General features: G+C 33.7%; 1 protein-coding gene across 1 annotated transcript; it reads right to left on the bottom strand.

The window, feature by feature from the left end:
- Nucleotides 1–835: 835 nt before the first annotated feature.
- On the bottom strand, nt 836–14,762 carry LOC124374356 (ATP synthase subunit g, mitochondrial-like). The gene is given in 4 exon segments (XM_046832584.1): nt 836–1,076; nt 1,078–1,098; nt 5,962–6,122; nt 14,609–14,762. Coding segments are annotated over 4 exon segments (288 nt in total). The 5' UTR covers nt 14,625–14,762; the 3' UTR covers nt 836–986.
- Nucleotides 14,763–15,016: the final 254 nt, after the last annotated feature.

The raw sequence follows: 15,016 nt of genomic DNA, 5'->3' as shown, positions 1-15,016 counted from the left end.
CAGCCATTGGCAACAAACTAATTAAGTTTGTAATAAATCAGACTAATCACATGAGAAAAACAAAAACATAACCTCTAAACACGGGTTTCAATGTCACGCCAAGAGGTAAAGTACTGGTTCCCAACGAAGCCACTTGTAGGGCTTTGTTACAGAACGAAACAAAACTGAACGCTCCTACTATCTAGCGGATACTCTGAGAACTACTTGGGCCAGTGATGTTCCGTAGTACTTACCACAGCTGCTAGATGTCAAGAAAACAATATCCTTACGAGTCGCAAGTATTGCAGTGGAAACTAACCAGTAAAACTGTTCAAACCGCAAAAGTTGCATCGTTACTAACCTATACCTTGGCACACTGCGCTGCAGATGCTGCGGCGCTACTAATCAACAGGTTAAATGCACTTAGGATTGACGATTGTTTTTACTTTAAGAGTATAGAAGAAGGACTAGTCAAATTTTAAATAGTTATTTTTTATTTTCTATAATGAAACAAGTGGAAGTGTTATTTTATTGGTGTTACAAGTAACAATAAAACTAGCAAATAGTAATGACCAAATAGTTGAAAATAGCAGTAGGCTGTCTAACTCCTATTGCAGTCAGTAGACTGCCTCCAAAAAATACCAGTGTTGAAAGGATAGTTGTGTATGTAAAGAGTCTTTTCGTTGTAAAGTATTAAAAAATCAATATTATTGAGTTTTGAAGGCTACAATGGAGAGGTTTTGATAAATCACTTTGTCAAGCGATTAAAGGTTTTAAAAAATAATCTAAATTTTCATGTATGATCGCTAATTCTAAAATGTGTAATTTACTTTAGGAACATGCAAACTGTCAACACTCCACAAAATAACAACGCATTATATTTGATAATGTAGTTTATATTGGATTAAATAAATTACAATCACCACATCTCAATATGAGGTGGTAGTGACACAAAAAACAATCTGTTGTATTAAATACAATCTACGCCGCAAACACCAGGCTGTCTGTTAGACTTCCACGTTATATCCTACAAGATTCCTCTTGCCAATAACTTCACCAACCCAAAACCAGCATGATACTTCTGTTAACACCACAAACCAAAATATTCAGCCAAGCATCCTAAAAACAAAACCAACACCAACCTTTTATTCCTATATACATGATATAATGAGTACATTACTAAAAAATTATGCAACAGGATTAAAATTTAACAGTAGTGGTTATTTGAACCTTTGTTGATGTTAAGTTTTTTTTGTTTCACATCTGACGTTTAAAACTTCACATTGGAAAGCCATCTTCAGCCAAAAGATGTTAAACTGAAACTGGCAGAGCCAGCAGTGATGCAAATGTGCACTTGCCTGCTTTCAAAAGTGGCACGACCCTAAACATATTCAGACGGTGGTAGGAGTTATGTTGTTAATAGTGTAAATGAAAATGATACGATGATTTAATGTAGCAAAATGAAAGATTATAAAATTGTTTTATATTTGTGTCCAATAAATATCTACTTATGTGTGCTGTCGTCTCCAATCGGAGACACAACCAATTATATCACATTTCCAAGGAATTTGGTGTCTGATCCTGTTCCGGAAATTACCTCATGGTAAGGTATGTTTATAAGTAAAAAACAATTGTTTAGCATGTCTAATGAGTTTAAATATTTTGTTAACATGTGGTAACATTTAAAATATTTCAAGAACAGCAGACAGATATTGAGAAGAGATATGCATTCTTCACTTTGCATTAAAAATACATCCATTATCATTACATTCTAAATTTTCATAAGTAACAAACATTTTGATATATGGATCATAAGATTGAAGTGAAAGAGGAAACTGCACCTTAAATGCAGTGTTAATAAGGAATGAATAATTGTTGTTACTGCTTATAGATAAGGCATGCAAGTTACAAATAACAGTATTCAACAATGAAAAACAGGCAGCTGTTTCAATCAATTGATGTTCCTGCTAAGACAACTACCATAGAACAAAACAACCAAAACTTTTAGTTTTTAGAATAAATAAAAATTAGTCATATATTAATATGTTTTGGCGAACTAAATGCTATCAGAAATAAATAAGTAATTATTTTATGTTAAAAACAAATTGAACAAACTACTTAATATATAATTAAAAGATTTGGAACAATTAATTTGAACAATTTTTAATCAACTAAAATTATTTTCCAGATGTTTTACAGAGTCTAAAAAGTCCAGGAACAGCATTTAATTTTTTTTGAACTATTAAAGATAAAGGAACAAAACGTTATACACAAGTACTGTACCTAAAAATCTACTTTCTTAGGCAAATATTAATGTTTTCCATCATACTGGGGACATTACATAAGGAGTCAGAAGAAAATCTTAAATGAGAGCCTAGGTTGAGTACTACTTTTGAGTATAGGTTGAGGGGACCAATCCCTCCAACCTAAACGACAACACAAAGAATAATACATGTCTGCTGAGATGTTATAAAATGTTATGGTTGGCTATTACAACTCCCTTTTTCATTGTTAAACTGCAGAGAGTAAAACATTTGAGCATATAATGTAACTAAGATAAGCTATAATGATATCCTCATCTGGCACTATTGAGTTTTATTATTTAGTAACATGCAGAAAATTTTCAAAGGCTTACTCCAGACTGTTTCCAAATGTGGTGCAGTCATTCACAATTTGGAGAAATTATTTTTTTGTATGTTGTGAGGTTTTAGGGTTATATTATTTTATGTAACACAAGGAATGACAATTAAGCTTTATACAACAAGTTCAAGCTTATAACTTTACATCACTTTGGTTAAGATGAATGGGTCTGTGGCATTGTTTTCTCCTAATAGAGACATTTAATGTATAACTTGACCTATGCTCTCATTTAAGATTTTTTTTCTGATTCCTTGTGGACCTTCCCCAGTATGATGGAAAACATTTATATTTGCTTGAAAATATAGATTTTTAGGTTTAGTACTTATGTGTAGAGAGAGTTTCATTACTTTATATGCAATAGTTCAAAAAATAAAATGCTCACAGGCTTTTTTTGTAGACCCTGTATATAGTGGTTGGTATTTAGGTACATTTTTGTGACTGATGGTACAACATTATAAAGAGTGTAAATAAATTCCTGATACGCCTTGATATATTCCAAACGGATTGAGACATCAATGTAAAATCTTCATCATACGTATTAGAATACTTTTTTGAACCTTTTTGGGGGGTTAAAAATATTTCACTCCCCTTTTTCAAATAAAGGTAGAGGGGGTCACTTTGAATTTTCCAATTGAAATCCTTATATTGTGACATGTCATTTGAAAGGTAAATTCAAAAGAAACATGATGACATACACAAAACATCTCTATGACGATCCTAGCAAAAGTTATGAGCAAACAACCACTTATATCTAAGGGTGTAAATTAAGTTATGATACACCTCGATATATTCAAAACGGATTGAGATATCAATGTACAAACTTCAACATACTTAATAAATTAATTTTTTGGATTTTTAGGGTAAGAAATTTCACTCCCTTTTCAATGGGGGTTAGAAGGAGGTTACTTTAAATTTTAAAACTGCAACCCCTATTTTGTAACATGTCATATTAAAGGTCTATTCAATAAAAACACAATGGCACTAAGAAATCACCTCTAATCCGTTTCTAGCAAAATTTATGGGCAAATAACACAAAAATATAATCTGGGGTGTTTATAATCTGTAGGCACAAAGCCAATGTCTTGCGCATATCAATTCATGCGTGACATCTTTTAGTATGACCTTGAGACCTTTAATAAGACATTTCACAAGATAGAATTTGAAAAGTCTTATTGGAGGAGAGTCAATTTGAAAAGTCAAAGTGACTCTCCTCTACCCTCCTTTGAAAAATGTGGGGGAAATAGTTTTTATTCTTAAAAAAGTGAAAAAAAAGTATTTTAATAGGTATGGTGAAGATTTTACTCGATATCCTAATCCGTATGGTATTTATCCAGGTGTATACACCCTGCATATTAAAATTAAATGCACAGAGAAAATTGAAATTTTGTTTGATAATTCTCCAATTCTTCCTGGTTATCTTAACACCTTTTTGTAATTCACATCACCTTCTCATGGAGAGTAACTCTCACTTCTTCCCCTCTTGAGTTTAGGGTTCACCAAAAATTCCAAGCACTCACAGAAAGTTACAGTCTCAAAACGATTACAACCACTGTATCTCTTTCAGTCTGTATGTCTTTTATATCCCAAGCAACTTATATTACAAAACATTATACGAATATATGATAATATTTCACTTTGGAAATTAAAAGATTTAATTACTTGATTTAAAAATAGGATTGAACATAAAAATTTGTAACCCACATTATTATCAGATTTCCATTTGAAATTAGATAGAAAACTAATTCCAATTGTTTAGTATATAATAAAGCAGTGATGAGTTAAAAAACCTATCAAACCAAAAATCACTGTGTCTTGCGCTGCAAAGCAAAAAGACTAAGCAAACTCCAAAACATGCTATCCCTCACCGGTTAAGGTGGCACCCAAAGAAACTAGAATCTTTTTTCTATTTATCTATTTTTTACAAAAGGAACCTTATCCCATCCAAAATATTCTCCATTACACTTGATAGGCTACATTTATCCTATTGCTCATTCCACGCTTAACAATCTTTTTAAATTCATCTCCTGTAATGCCTGGCAGTTCCTCTCTCATCATTTTGTCACAATCAATGGCGTCAAATCCCATGTTCTTTCCATACCCTCTTCATAAATGGAAACAAGATTTTTTTGTCAAAAACTGACCACCAGAGACTTTATGTGGCAGGTGCGTTATGAACAAATCAGTCTGCTGAAATTCACTCTTTTGGCAAAAGTTGCTGAGTAAACTTTTTAGAACTTCAATATCAAAAGCTTAAAGATCTGTGAGACAAATTATTGAATTTTCACAATGTTTTCATTCGTTTGAACAGTTTATGGTAATCTAGAATGAGGTTTGTTATAAATTTCATATCACAATTTTAAAATAGAAATAAAATTACATTTTTAAGCTGTTTTCAATATTAATAGTGTTTTAGCAAGCATTTCTATCAAGCAAATAAGCAACTACTTAATAACATAACATAAAACGTAGGAAAAAAAAACAGTAATAAAAGCCAACTCAACGATACAGGCACCACTGAATCTCCAATAAGCCGTGCTCCAATACATGCCTAATAGTTCTACAAAAGCCTCGTTCACAGCAGCACTATTTTGGTTTATTTTGCGTATCCTCATCCCACCAAGCATGTGGCAGATGCTGGGAACTAAACCTTTCTCTGTAAGCTAACAGACACTGACATGCCATAATATAAAGATTTTGTAAAACCGTTCTTAAAAAAACCTCACACTGTTACATCCATTGCTCACCAGTGTAAGTACAAATTACATTGTTAATTGTGTTGTGTATTGAGGTGTCAATCATGTTTGGATTTTTAGCTAACCTTATTGTTTACTTTAAGGGGTATTCATTAATGTGATTATTGGTATGTTAATATTTCTATATAAAAAATAAACTTTATGAAGGTTTTAATTTTTTATCTTATGAATAATGCATATACATGTGTTTTATTGTACTTAAGATACACATTTTTCAACACAAGACAAGATCTTGTAATTTTCTAAAGTGTGTTGTTGAAACATTCATATTGTTCCTCCAAAAAAGAAAATTAGTTGACTGTAAAATATGGATATCACTGATCTATTCCAAATGTATTACATGTAAAAGAGCAAGATATTAGCTATCCTACCTCCTTAACAAGCTTTCCATTTGCCTTACTAAACTTCATGCACTTTCCTCATGCAGGGTTTAGGTTATCCTTGTCTGTATCTACGTTGACATGGAAGCTATAGAAAGATTTCTCAAAAATTTTAACAAGCTTACTAATAAATATTAAAAATACGGAATAATCTAGCTAGAAAATATGTATATTTAGTCTAGATGATGCAAGTCCATGTTAAAGCTAACCTTGACAGTGAGTTGCTTCCACCGGCCGGTCCTGGCTGCACTGAGAATGTCACCGATTCCTCTGCTGATAGCACCAATGTCACCTGGTCCTGGGGGGGTCAGCTCCACCTTGGCATACTTGAGAAACGTTGCCATGTTCGGTCGCACTGTATCCATTACAGCTGTAATGTTCATATTTTTATAGTTATTTTACACATTTAAAATAATTTAAATTACCTGATACACTTCTAATGTTTGAAATCATTAGTTATATTCAACCCAGATCCTTATCATTGTCAGAAGATACCTGAATATACCCTCTCCAATTATACTAGAAATGAATATTCTAAAGTATTGCTTGGTCTACTCACACAATGATAAGCAGAAGGCAAAAAAAAAGCAATTCCTTACATTCCTTATGAATTTATATAACAAACATAAGAAAAAGCTATATCAAATCATACACAGACATGCTTGCATATTCTAAATTTTAATGACTATAATTTTATATTAAAATTTATTTTATACATATACATATTATAATATGTTTTAAGTAAAACATATTATATTTTTAAACAGTATCTATGGGATTAACAGCAGACCTGAGAAATCACGAGTTCTACGTTATTAACGTATTCTGCTCATCCTCCTGAACAAATATATATATGGTTTTTAAGAGGTGGAAATCACAAATGACTTTTATAATAATTGAAATGAAAATGTAAATTTGTGGTTATATTTATTTACTGCCTCTATGATTTGTGTTACTTATGATTTTCAGCTATCTACTTCCAATCGCCTATCTGAGTGCTCTGTGGTCAGAACAGTCTAGTTGTGCACCATCTACTGTTCTGTTTCAGTCTATACAATGGCTTCTACTTGTATTACTCAATTGCGGCTCCTTAACTCTAATACAATTAATTAGTTTTGAAAGTTTTGTACGTGTTTGATTGCGGATTATGTGAGCAGTTAAAATATTGGGAAATTAATGTATTCCTTTTTAATTGGTCATCATGTTTTTTCTAAATAAGATTATCAGTTTGTTGGGTAATTGTGTTTTAGTTTGAAATCAAGAAAGCTATTTTTATGTGATTGGAAGTTACCCCGTGGTATGTAAATACATAGGAAGTTATGGTTGTGTTGATTTTGCATATTTATTAAACTTGCTTGTTTTTTAAAGTATTTATTGGTTTAATGAAAGTTTAATTCAGTTTGTTGGCATTATTTTCAAATTTACTCTCATCACACAAGAAACGAGATTTGCTATTGTCCTTCTGAACAAAACGAAAGGTTTTAGGATATTAAAATTACAAATAAATAATTTTAGAACATTTCAAGTGGAACTACTTTTCTTGCAAGGTGGTAGGAAGTTATGGTTAGGTGAATTCACAATATTTGTGTTTTTCAAATTTTATTTCCTATAAAGCGGTAATGGCTGGAGGCATTCATAATCAAACCAATTAGAATTTTATTTTTCTACTGATAGATACTACCTTGAGGGATGTTTTTTCTTATGTCGCCATCAGCAGCGGAGAAGCACTGAAGGTGCTGTAGCCCACACTGATGGGTGGAGGCACTTGTGTCAAGCTGATATGCACTTTTATTCTTAGATTTAAATTAAGAAAAACGTCTTTTATTTGGATCTATTTCCCCTGATTTCAACATTATTGTTATTTTATATATCCAAAGATGGTAACAGCTGACATCAACAGCAACAAATAAGAGGTTGACTTATGATCATAACAAGACCATGTGACGCCCGTAGAACATAAAATATTACTCCGCAAGAGAAAAGTAGTTGCACTTTAATGTTCTGTAACTTCATTTTGCCAATTCCACCCAAAACCTTATATTGTTTTGTTCAGGAGGACAAACTGCTGTTAACTTCACAATTGCCTTTTAACACGTTAGCTGCCACGTCGGGCCAAATGGACCGACGCTCTACGTCTTTAAGAGATTGCACGTCGGGTAAAGTGGCCCGACAGCATAACAATAACGGTACCCGCCATTTTGATTACCTTTGTGCCTGTGCTGCATCCTGACGACTCTAACTGAAACTGATTGAACTATGAAGAGTTCTGCTATTAATAGAACGTTGTTTTTGTGTTTATTTTCGTTATTAGTGATACGAATGAGATTGCTACATTGGACATTTTCGTCGGGCCACATTGCCCGATGGGTATTTTTATTATTTATTATTTATATTAAGTGTTAGAATATAAAATAATAAGGTTTTAGCCTTATTATTGCTACCAGGAAGAATAAAATATATGATTTGTTATTTTACTGTAAAAAGAGATTTTATTTCATAAGTTTCACAAAAAGTAAATGTAGTAAATAAAAAGTTGTATCTTATTTTCATTTTTTTTTTTCTTTCCTTTCTATTCAAATAATACAATTCTTATAAGTAAAGAAAAATAAGGGTACTTTGGGATTATACCGACCACACCAGTATGAAGAACGAAAAAAAAAACAACTCTTCAATTACAAAATTACAAACTTACAAGCATTTCCAGGTATTGTGATCGGTATTGTTGTCGCTGTTATCTTATCATTCTCGAGAATCCTGATTACGGCAGGCCGCGCGGCATCACGTGATTTGCACGGTACATCATTGCCTTTCCATTACAATTCAATTTATATTTCTGATTAGCCCCTCTAGAATTTGATATTTTTACTGATAGGTACTATCTCGAGGGATGTTTTTCTTTCGTCGACATCAGCGCGGGGCTTCGGCAGCACCTTCGGTGCTGCTGCCCCGCGCTGATGGCCGGAGGCACTCGCATTTTTGGGTGGCGGAATGTGATCAAGAATAAAAACAAGTTTTTGAGTGTTTTTTTAATAAAAAGTTTAGTTTGGTAAATGTTTGTTTTTGTTGAATTTTTGTGTTTGGAGAAATGTAGAGGTAAAACACGGAAGTACAACAAAGCGATGCACCAGCTGAACGGGCGGCGAGACTCTGCAATCACGTTATCTACTAGACGCTCGACTTTGACCTCTGTCTGAGGATGGGGAGGTGTTTGCGATAAGACAATTCCTGTTTTATATTGACGAAATATTGTTCTACGCTAATCTAGTAATCAGTAGAAACGAAATGTGAAATAACGATTCATGTCTGGGTGTGGTCGGTATAATCCCAAAGTACCAAAATAAGTAAATACAAAATAATATTTGTGTATAATTTTGAAACATGTTTCACACAAAAATTGTTTTTCAGGACATTCACTGCAAAACGTAGTTTACTTGTGTCAAATTTCTTGCTACCTTACGTCCTTTTTCCTCTGATACATTTTTGTAGCACAACTTGCACACCTTTCTGTGTCGGCGTTTTTGTACTCCTCCACCAACAAAATCAGATGACGTCAGGTAGAGGTGCCATGTAGTGGTCACATTTGGAATGCGTGGCTCTTCCTGCACATTCATCATCACTTATACCGGCAAATATATCACCCGGGGAAGACGGATTCTCAATCATACGTTCGATTTCATCCGTAAGAAGATTATCGCCACTCATTTTTACTGATCACTAGTATACACGCACAACTATCGAAACATTACTTATAAAAAAACACAATGTAGGATTCGAGTAACAAAACGCGTCAATTAGCACTCAGCTATGTGGAAAAGGCAGGTTAGAAGTTAGCTGATGCAATTGCAGACAGAGAACTAAAGCGCGGGAATTATTTGCAACGGGAATTATTGAGGCTGCACATCAACAAAACTGAATATCCCAGAATCAGGCGTCTGGCGTATAGGACGGCAAATGATTTATGTAATATATCGCATTGTAAAAAAGTCTGTCGGGCCAATGTGCACGACGCTTTATAAACGTAATAAATATACATAAATCATGTTTATTACTAACCAAAGAAGAGAAAAATAACAAAAGGTTACAACAATTTATCTTTTAAAAATTTGGCACTTTAGCGCTAAAACGTAATTTTCGGGGTTGGCAGCTAACGTGTTAAACTGAAGTTTATAACTCAAGTTATGGATTATATATATTTTTTGCAAATTACACATTTTGGGCACAATCTTTTTGCTTATACCCAATGCAATTTTGTTATATAAAAGTTTAGACATATAAAATATTTAGTAGTCATGGTAAAAGTACTCAAAATCCACCAACACAGTGTTTTATAAACACTGAGTAATGTTTGAAAATGGCTGCAAGAAAAGGAGCTAGCTCCTTAAATCCTAAGTACAGTATCCTGTTTGCAGTGAGGAGATGAAAACTAGAATTAAAGGTGGAAATCAAATAGTGTTTTGCTACAAGAAAGGTCAGAACAAACAGGACGTTGCAAAAACACACTTGAGAAGACTTTTTTGGAACATTCTAAAATTTGGTATTATGAATACACAGGAAATAATGTACTATTTTAGTTGAAATCAAACAAACTATGACATTTTAATTAATGAAATGTAGTTTAGACGGCATTGATACCTCCAGAAATACCATTTCAGATAGGCTAAAGTAATCATAAGTACTACGTTGCTCAAACTTTAAATAAAGTTTGGTTATTTTAATGTAATTTGAAAAAAATACATTTCTTTTACATATAAAAATATAGCTTCTCTATATTAACCATTTTAAAGTCTAAAACGTAATTTAACTCGACATCATCGTTCACAATTTAATATTCAAAGCAAAAACGTGTTTAAAAATAAATTTAAAACTAAAATCATGTGTTTCGTTATTGATTACAGTAATGACAGCAAAACCAGTGACATACATATGTCTTCTTTGTTTCACACAAGCAGTCACGTTTATGCTTGAAAATACATAAGGTAAGTAAATGTTATTTTGTTTTAATTATATATTTTAATTTGTAAAATATTAACACATTCACTACCACAATGTTAAAAATCTTCCATAAATATAGACTAGGCGCCGCAATTGTGCGGCGGCTGGATTCCACCGATAGACTGCCGCCGCACATTTGCGGCGCTTGGTCTCATTAAAATAGACTGCCGCGCCGCACATTTGCGGCGCTGTTGCTCTCTATAATGCAATAGTTTGACAAAAAGTAGCAGTCTATTTTAAAGCCTTGATCATTTCGTAACAGTCTAACAGGGATGTCTGCCGCATATGTGAGGCACTTGGTCTGTGGATCTGACAATTAGTGACGTCATACAACAGCTGACTAAACTACCATATGTTTTACATTAAAAAACACCAAACAGGCCTAACCTCAATGTTTGTAGTCGCCAAACTGTGTTTTGTGAGTTGTTTATTTGTTTATCTTGACAATGAAGCGTAACAGAGATAGATCGTTTATTAGCACAAACAGTGAAATCGATCGTTTTCTGAGTGACAGTGAATCTAGTTTGTTTTCTTCAGGAGGTGAGAGTGATTATATTCCCTCTGATTGTTCTGACAGTGAATCAAGTTCGGTTGAGAATAAATGAAAATGGTGATGATGTTCAGGGTGAAGTGGAATTGCCTTATGTGCAAGAAGATGTTCACATGGAAACTAGTTGATGGCTGTGATAATAAATGAAGGTAACGTAATAAATCTCGATCCTAATGTACAGTTTGTTGTCAACCGCTGTTCATGACCCGTTACGATAATGTGCAAGGTATCTGGAAAGATACAAACAATCATCCACACGTGTTTGAATTTACAGGTAGGGAGCAAATCAACCTACAAACTAATGATCCAGTAGAAGTTTTTAGCAGCATTTTTGACGATTGTCTTCTAGATAAAATTGTCCATTGGACGAACAAACGAGCTGTATGTCTACCGAGGAAACCCTCTTCCTAAATATTCACTTCTTAACAAATGGGTCAATGTTACCAAAGATGAACTAAAAAAGTTTCTTAGGCCTAACCATGCTTTATGGGCAATTTAGGCTTTCCCACACTGAAACACTATTGGTCAAATGACCCATTATACGGACATACCATATTTGGCAATACAATGTCTCGCAATAGATATGAAACCATTCTACAATGTTTATGTTTTTATGACTCTGAAACAGATCCTACTGGATGGCAGAATGCACAAAATTAGCCAAGTGTTACATCACCTCTTTACAAAAATATTAACGATACTTACAAACCCGGAAAATCACTGTTCCCTCGATGAAGCGATGGTTTTTGTTTCGGGGAAGGTTATCATTCCGGCAGTACATAAAAAAACAAGGCTCACAAATACGGAGTTAAATTGTGATGAACTATGTACATCAGACGGATTCATTCTAAACGTAATCATTTATGAAGGCAAAGGAAACCTTACAACACCAAGGAAAGGGTCACACATATGAGGTGGTGATGAAACTAATGCAAAACTTTCTTCACAAAGGCCATATTGTCTACTTAGACAATTTTTTACAATAGCGTTGAGCTAGCTGAAGACCTGTTCAAAAACCAAACCAACATATGTGGGGACCCTGCAAGCTGTCAGGTCAGGTAACCCACAAGAAGTTATTCAGGCTAACTTGAAGAGGGGTGAATTTATCAGCCGGCAAAAAAGCGAAGTAAACCGTCATGAAATGGCGGGACAAACGTAATGTGCTAAGTATTTCTACAGCACATGGGCCTGACATGACAGACACCACAAACAAAAGAGGAACAGTTACGAAGAAGCCTTCTATGATCGTAGCTTATAACAAAGGAATGGGCGGCATTGACAAAAGCGATCAAATGCTATCTTACTATTCCAGTCCAAGGAAATCCTTACGCTGGTATATGAAGATATTCTTTCATCTCATGGATATCGCACTCTGGAACAGTGCCTACATCTTTTCGAAGCTAAGTGGCAAGATGACATACCTCAGCTTTAGGGACGTGAATAATTAAACATTTTATCCAAGTGGAACAAGTGCAACGTCCTTTCCGTGCTAGCTCCTCAGGAAGTCACTTACCCGTAAAAGTTCAAAAAAGACTGAGATGCAAAATTTGCCGAGTTGAACAACAGAAGAGAAAGGACACTTTCTACGCTTGTTCTGTTTGCAAGGACAAAGACAACAAACTAATTGGCCTATGTATGCCAATTTGTTTCAACAAATTTCATGAAAAGTAGGCCCAAACAATTTATGAGATGCATAAACTACTTGTCAGTTTAGTATTAATTTTGGGCGTAATAGGCTAATAACATTACTTTTGTAAATGTACACATTTGTAACAGTGTCGCCTACTTTATACAATTTATTGTCCAATTATAGCCTATGCTTTATATTGTAAAAAGTTTTGGTATTTTTTGCCTTTGTTCTTTTCACTAGAATGTTCTACACTTTTGTAATAGGAAGTGCATATAGATATCTGTGTCTGAGGAAAGATACCCACTTACCATCAAACTTAGCTTTACTTTATAAATATTGCCTTGAACTTACAATAAATATGAATATATGCATTGTCCATCGAGCTTGGTTCTCAAAAAACCTAGAGTTTTTAAATGCCATGGACCGAGCGCCGCACATCTGCGGCGCCGTAAAAAGGCTCAAAACATTTTAAAAAACCTGTAGAATCACAAAGGTATGTTAAATTAAGGTTATTTTAAAGTGTATTATATGAATTTAAATTAAAATTTCTTGTGGTCTGTGGTGAAAGTCACACACATTATTCTCAGTCTTCTAGTAAAGATCCGTATTTTACCGATAGTCTTTCGGAATGACCGCGGCGCCGCACATATGCGGCGCTCGGGTAAGCGAACGTGTTAATAATTCATAAATTACTAAGATTGAAAACTAACAAAACCATATTGTTTTTTTAAATATCTATTACGTTATTTGGCTCGACATTTTGCTTTCGGTCCTTTGGATGGTCATGAATATTGATAATTCCATATCATTCGATTGTGTTGGTGGTCACTTATTAAACTGCAGCCATTTAGTAGTCAGGGTAAGAGTACTCAAGAACACTCAATATAGAGCCACATTAACTCTTATGTGTTGGTGGTCACTTATTAAACTGCAGCCATTTAGTAGTCAGGGTAAGAGTACTCAAGAACACTCAATATAGAGCCACATTAACTCTTATTTTTTTAGTGGCCAAACTGATGAACAGGAAAAGTACCTCAAAACTCTTACATTAGCCTACCTTCAAATGCAGAACTTTCATCCCACTAAAATCCTTGTGTGAACGTTGATTCTGTTACTGTTACGTTATTCTCTCTTCTTATACCTAACCTACCCAGGAATTCAGAATCCTCCCAATCCTCTAGATCAATGAGATAACAAAATATTCAGTGTATAATGGATTGTAACTGTTTAAAAATTCTTTCTGGAAATAACAGTAGCCTATAGTCTAATATTTTACGAAAAAGTTGTTTTATATCATTTTAGGTATAGTTAGAGTAAACATTATTTCTGTAATCATTTCAAATATTATTCAAAACCAATACAAAACATAATGAAGAAATATGGTATCCTAAATCACCATAGCCTTGTCCTGTAACAAACTAAAATATGCTCAGCCTGTATCAGATAATAGTTTGGGTAACTTAGTATGTTGCTTATTCTTACAGATTCCATTATTAATTATCTAGGCTAATGTTTCGTGGGAAATTGCACACTGAACATATTCCTAAAGGGCAATAGGATTCAATTAATGAAGGTCGGAGTATGAATAAGGACAATAATTATTTCATATAAACGTCTATAACAATTGTTCAAACTAAAAAAAACAATTATAAAATAACGCTAAACTTACAGAAAAAACCCTAACCTTTAACGATGGCCATTCTGAGGTTGTAAAAACTTTATTTCTAAACCTTACTAGTAGCTGAAAAATTGAGATAATCGGGTGCAGAACAATTGGAGTGGGTAGAAGATTTTCTCTCAGCTGATCACCCCGACATTCAATATCATGTTATAGTCAACAACGATGTCTTGGTGTTTTTTTCTAAATTGGCAAGTCGTAGTACGCTTTGATGTTTACCCATGGAAGATTAAAAGTTTTCAAATGTGGTTATTTTGTATTATATATTATAGATTGAATAATTGACTGACCAGTTCAGATTTCACCAGCATATTGCATGCATACGTTATATGTCTGGAGATTCATCTACTCGTTTGAAGGTTTTGTTGTTCAACTTATAAATCTAGAATTCGATTTATCTTACTTTTTTTATTC

The sequence above is a fragment of the Homalodisca vitripennis genome, unplaced genomic scaffold (genome assembly GCF_021130785.1).
Source record: "Homalodisca vitripennis isolate AUS2020 unplaced genomic scaffold, UT_GWSS_2.1 ScUCBcl_8059;HRSCAF=16012, whole genome shotgun sequence".
Lineage (NCBI taxonomy): Eukaryota > Metazoa > Arthropoda > Insecta > Hemiptera > Cicadellidae > Homalodisca > Homalodisca vitripennis.
This window is presented reverse-complemented; position numbering and strand designations above follow the sequence as displayed.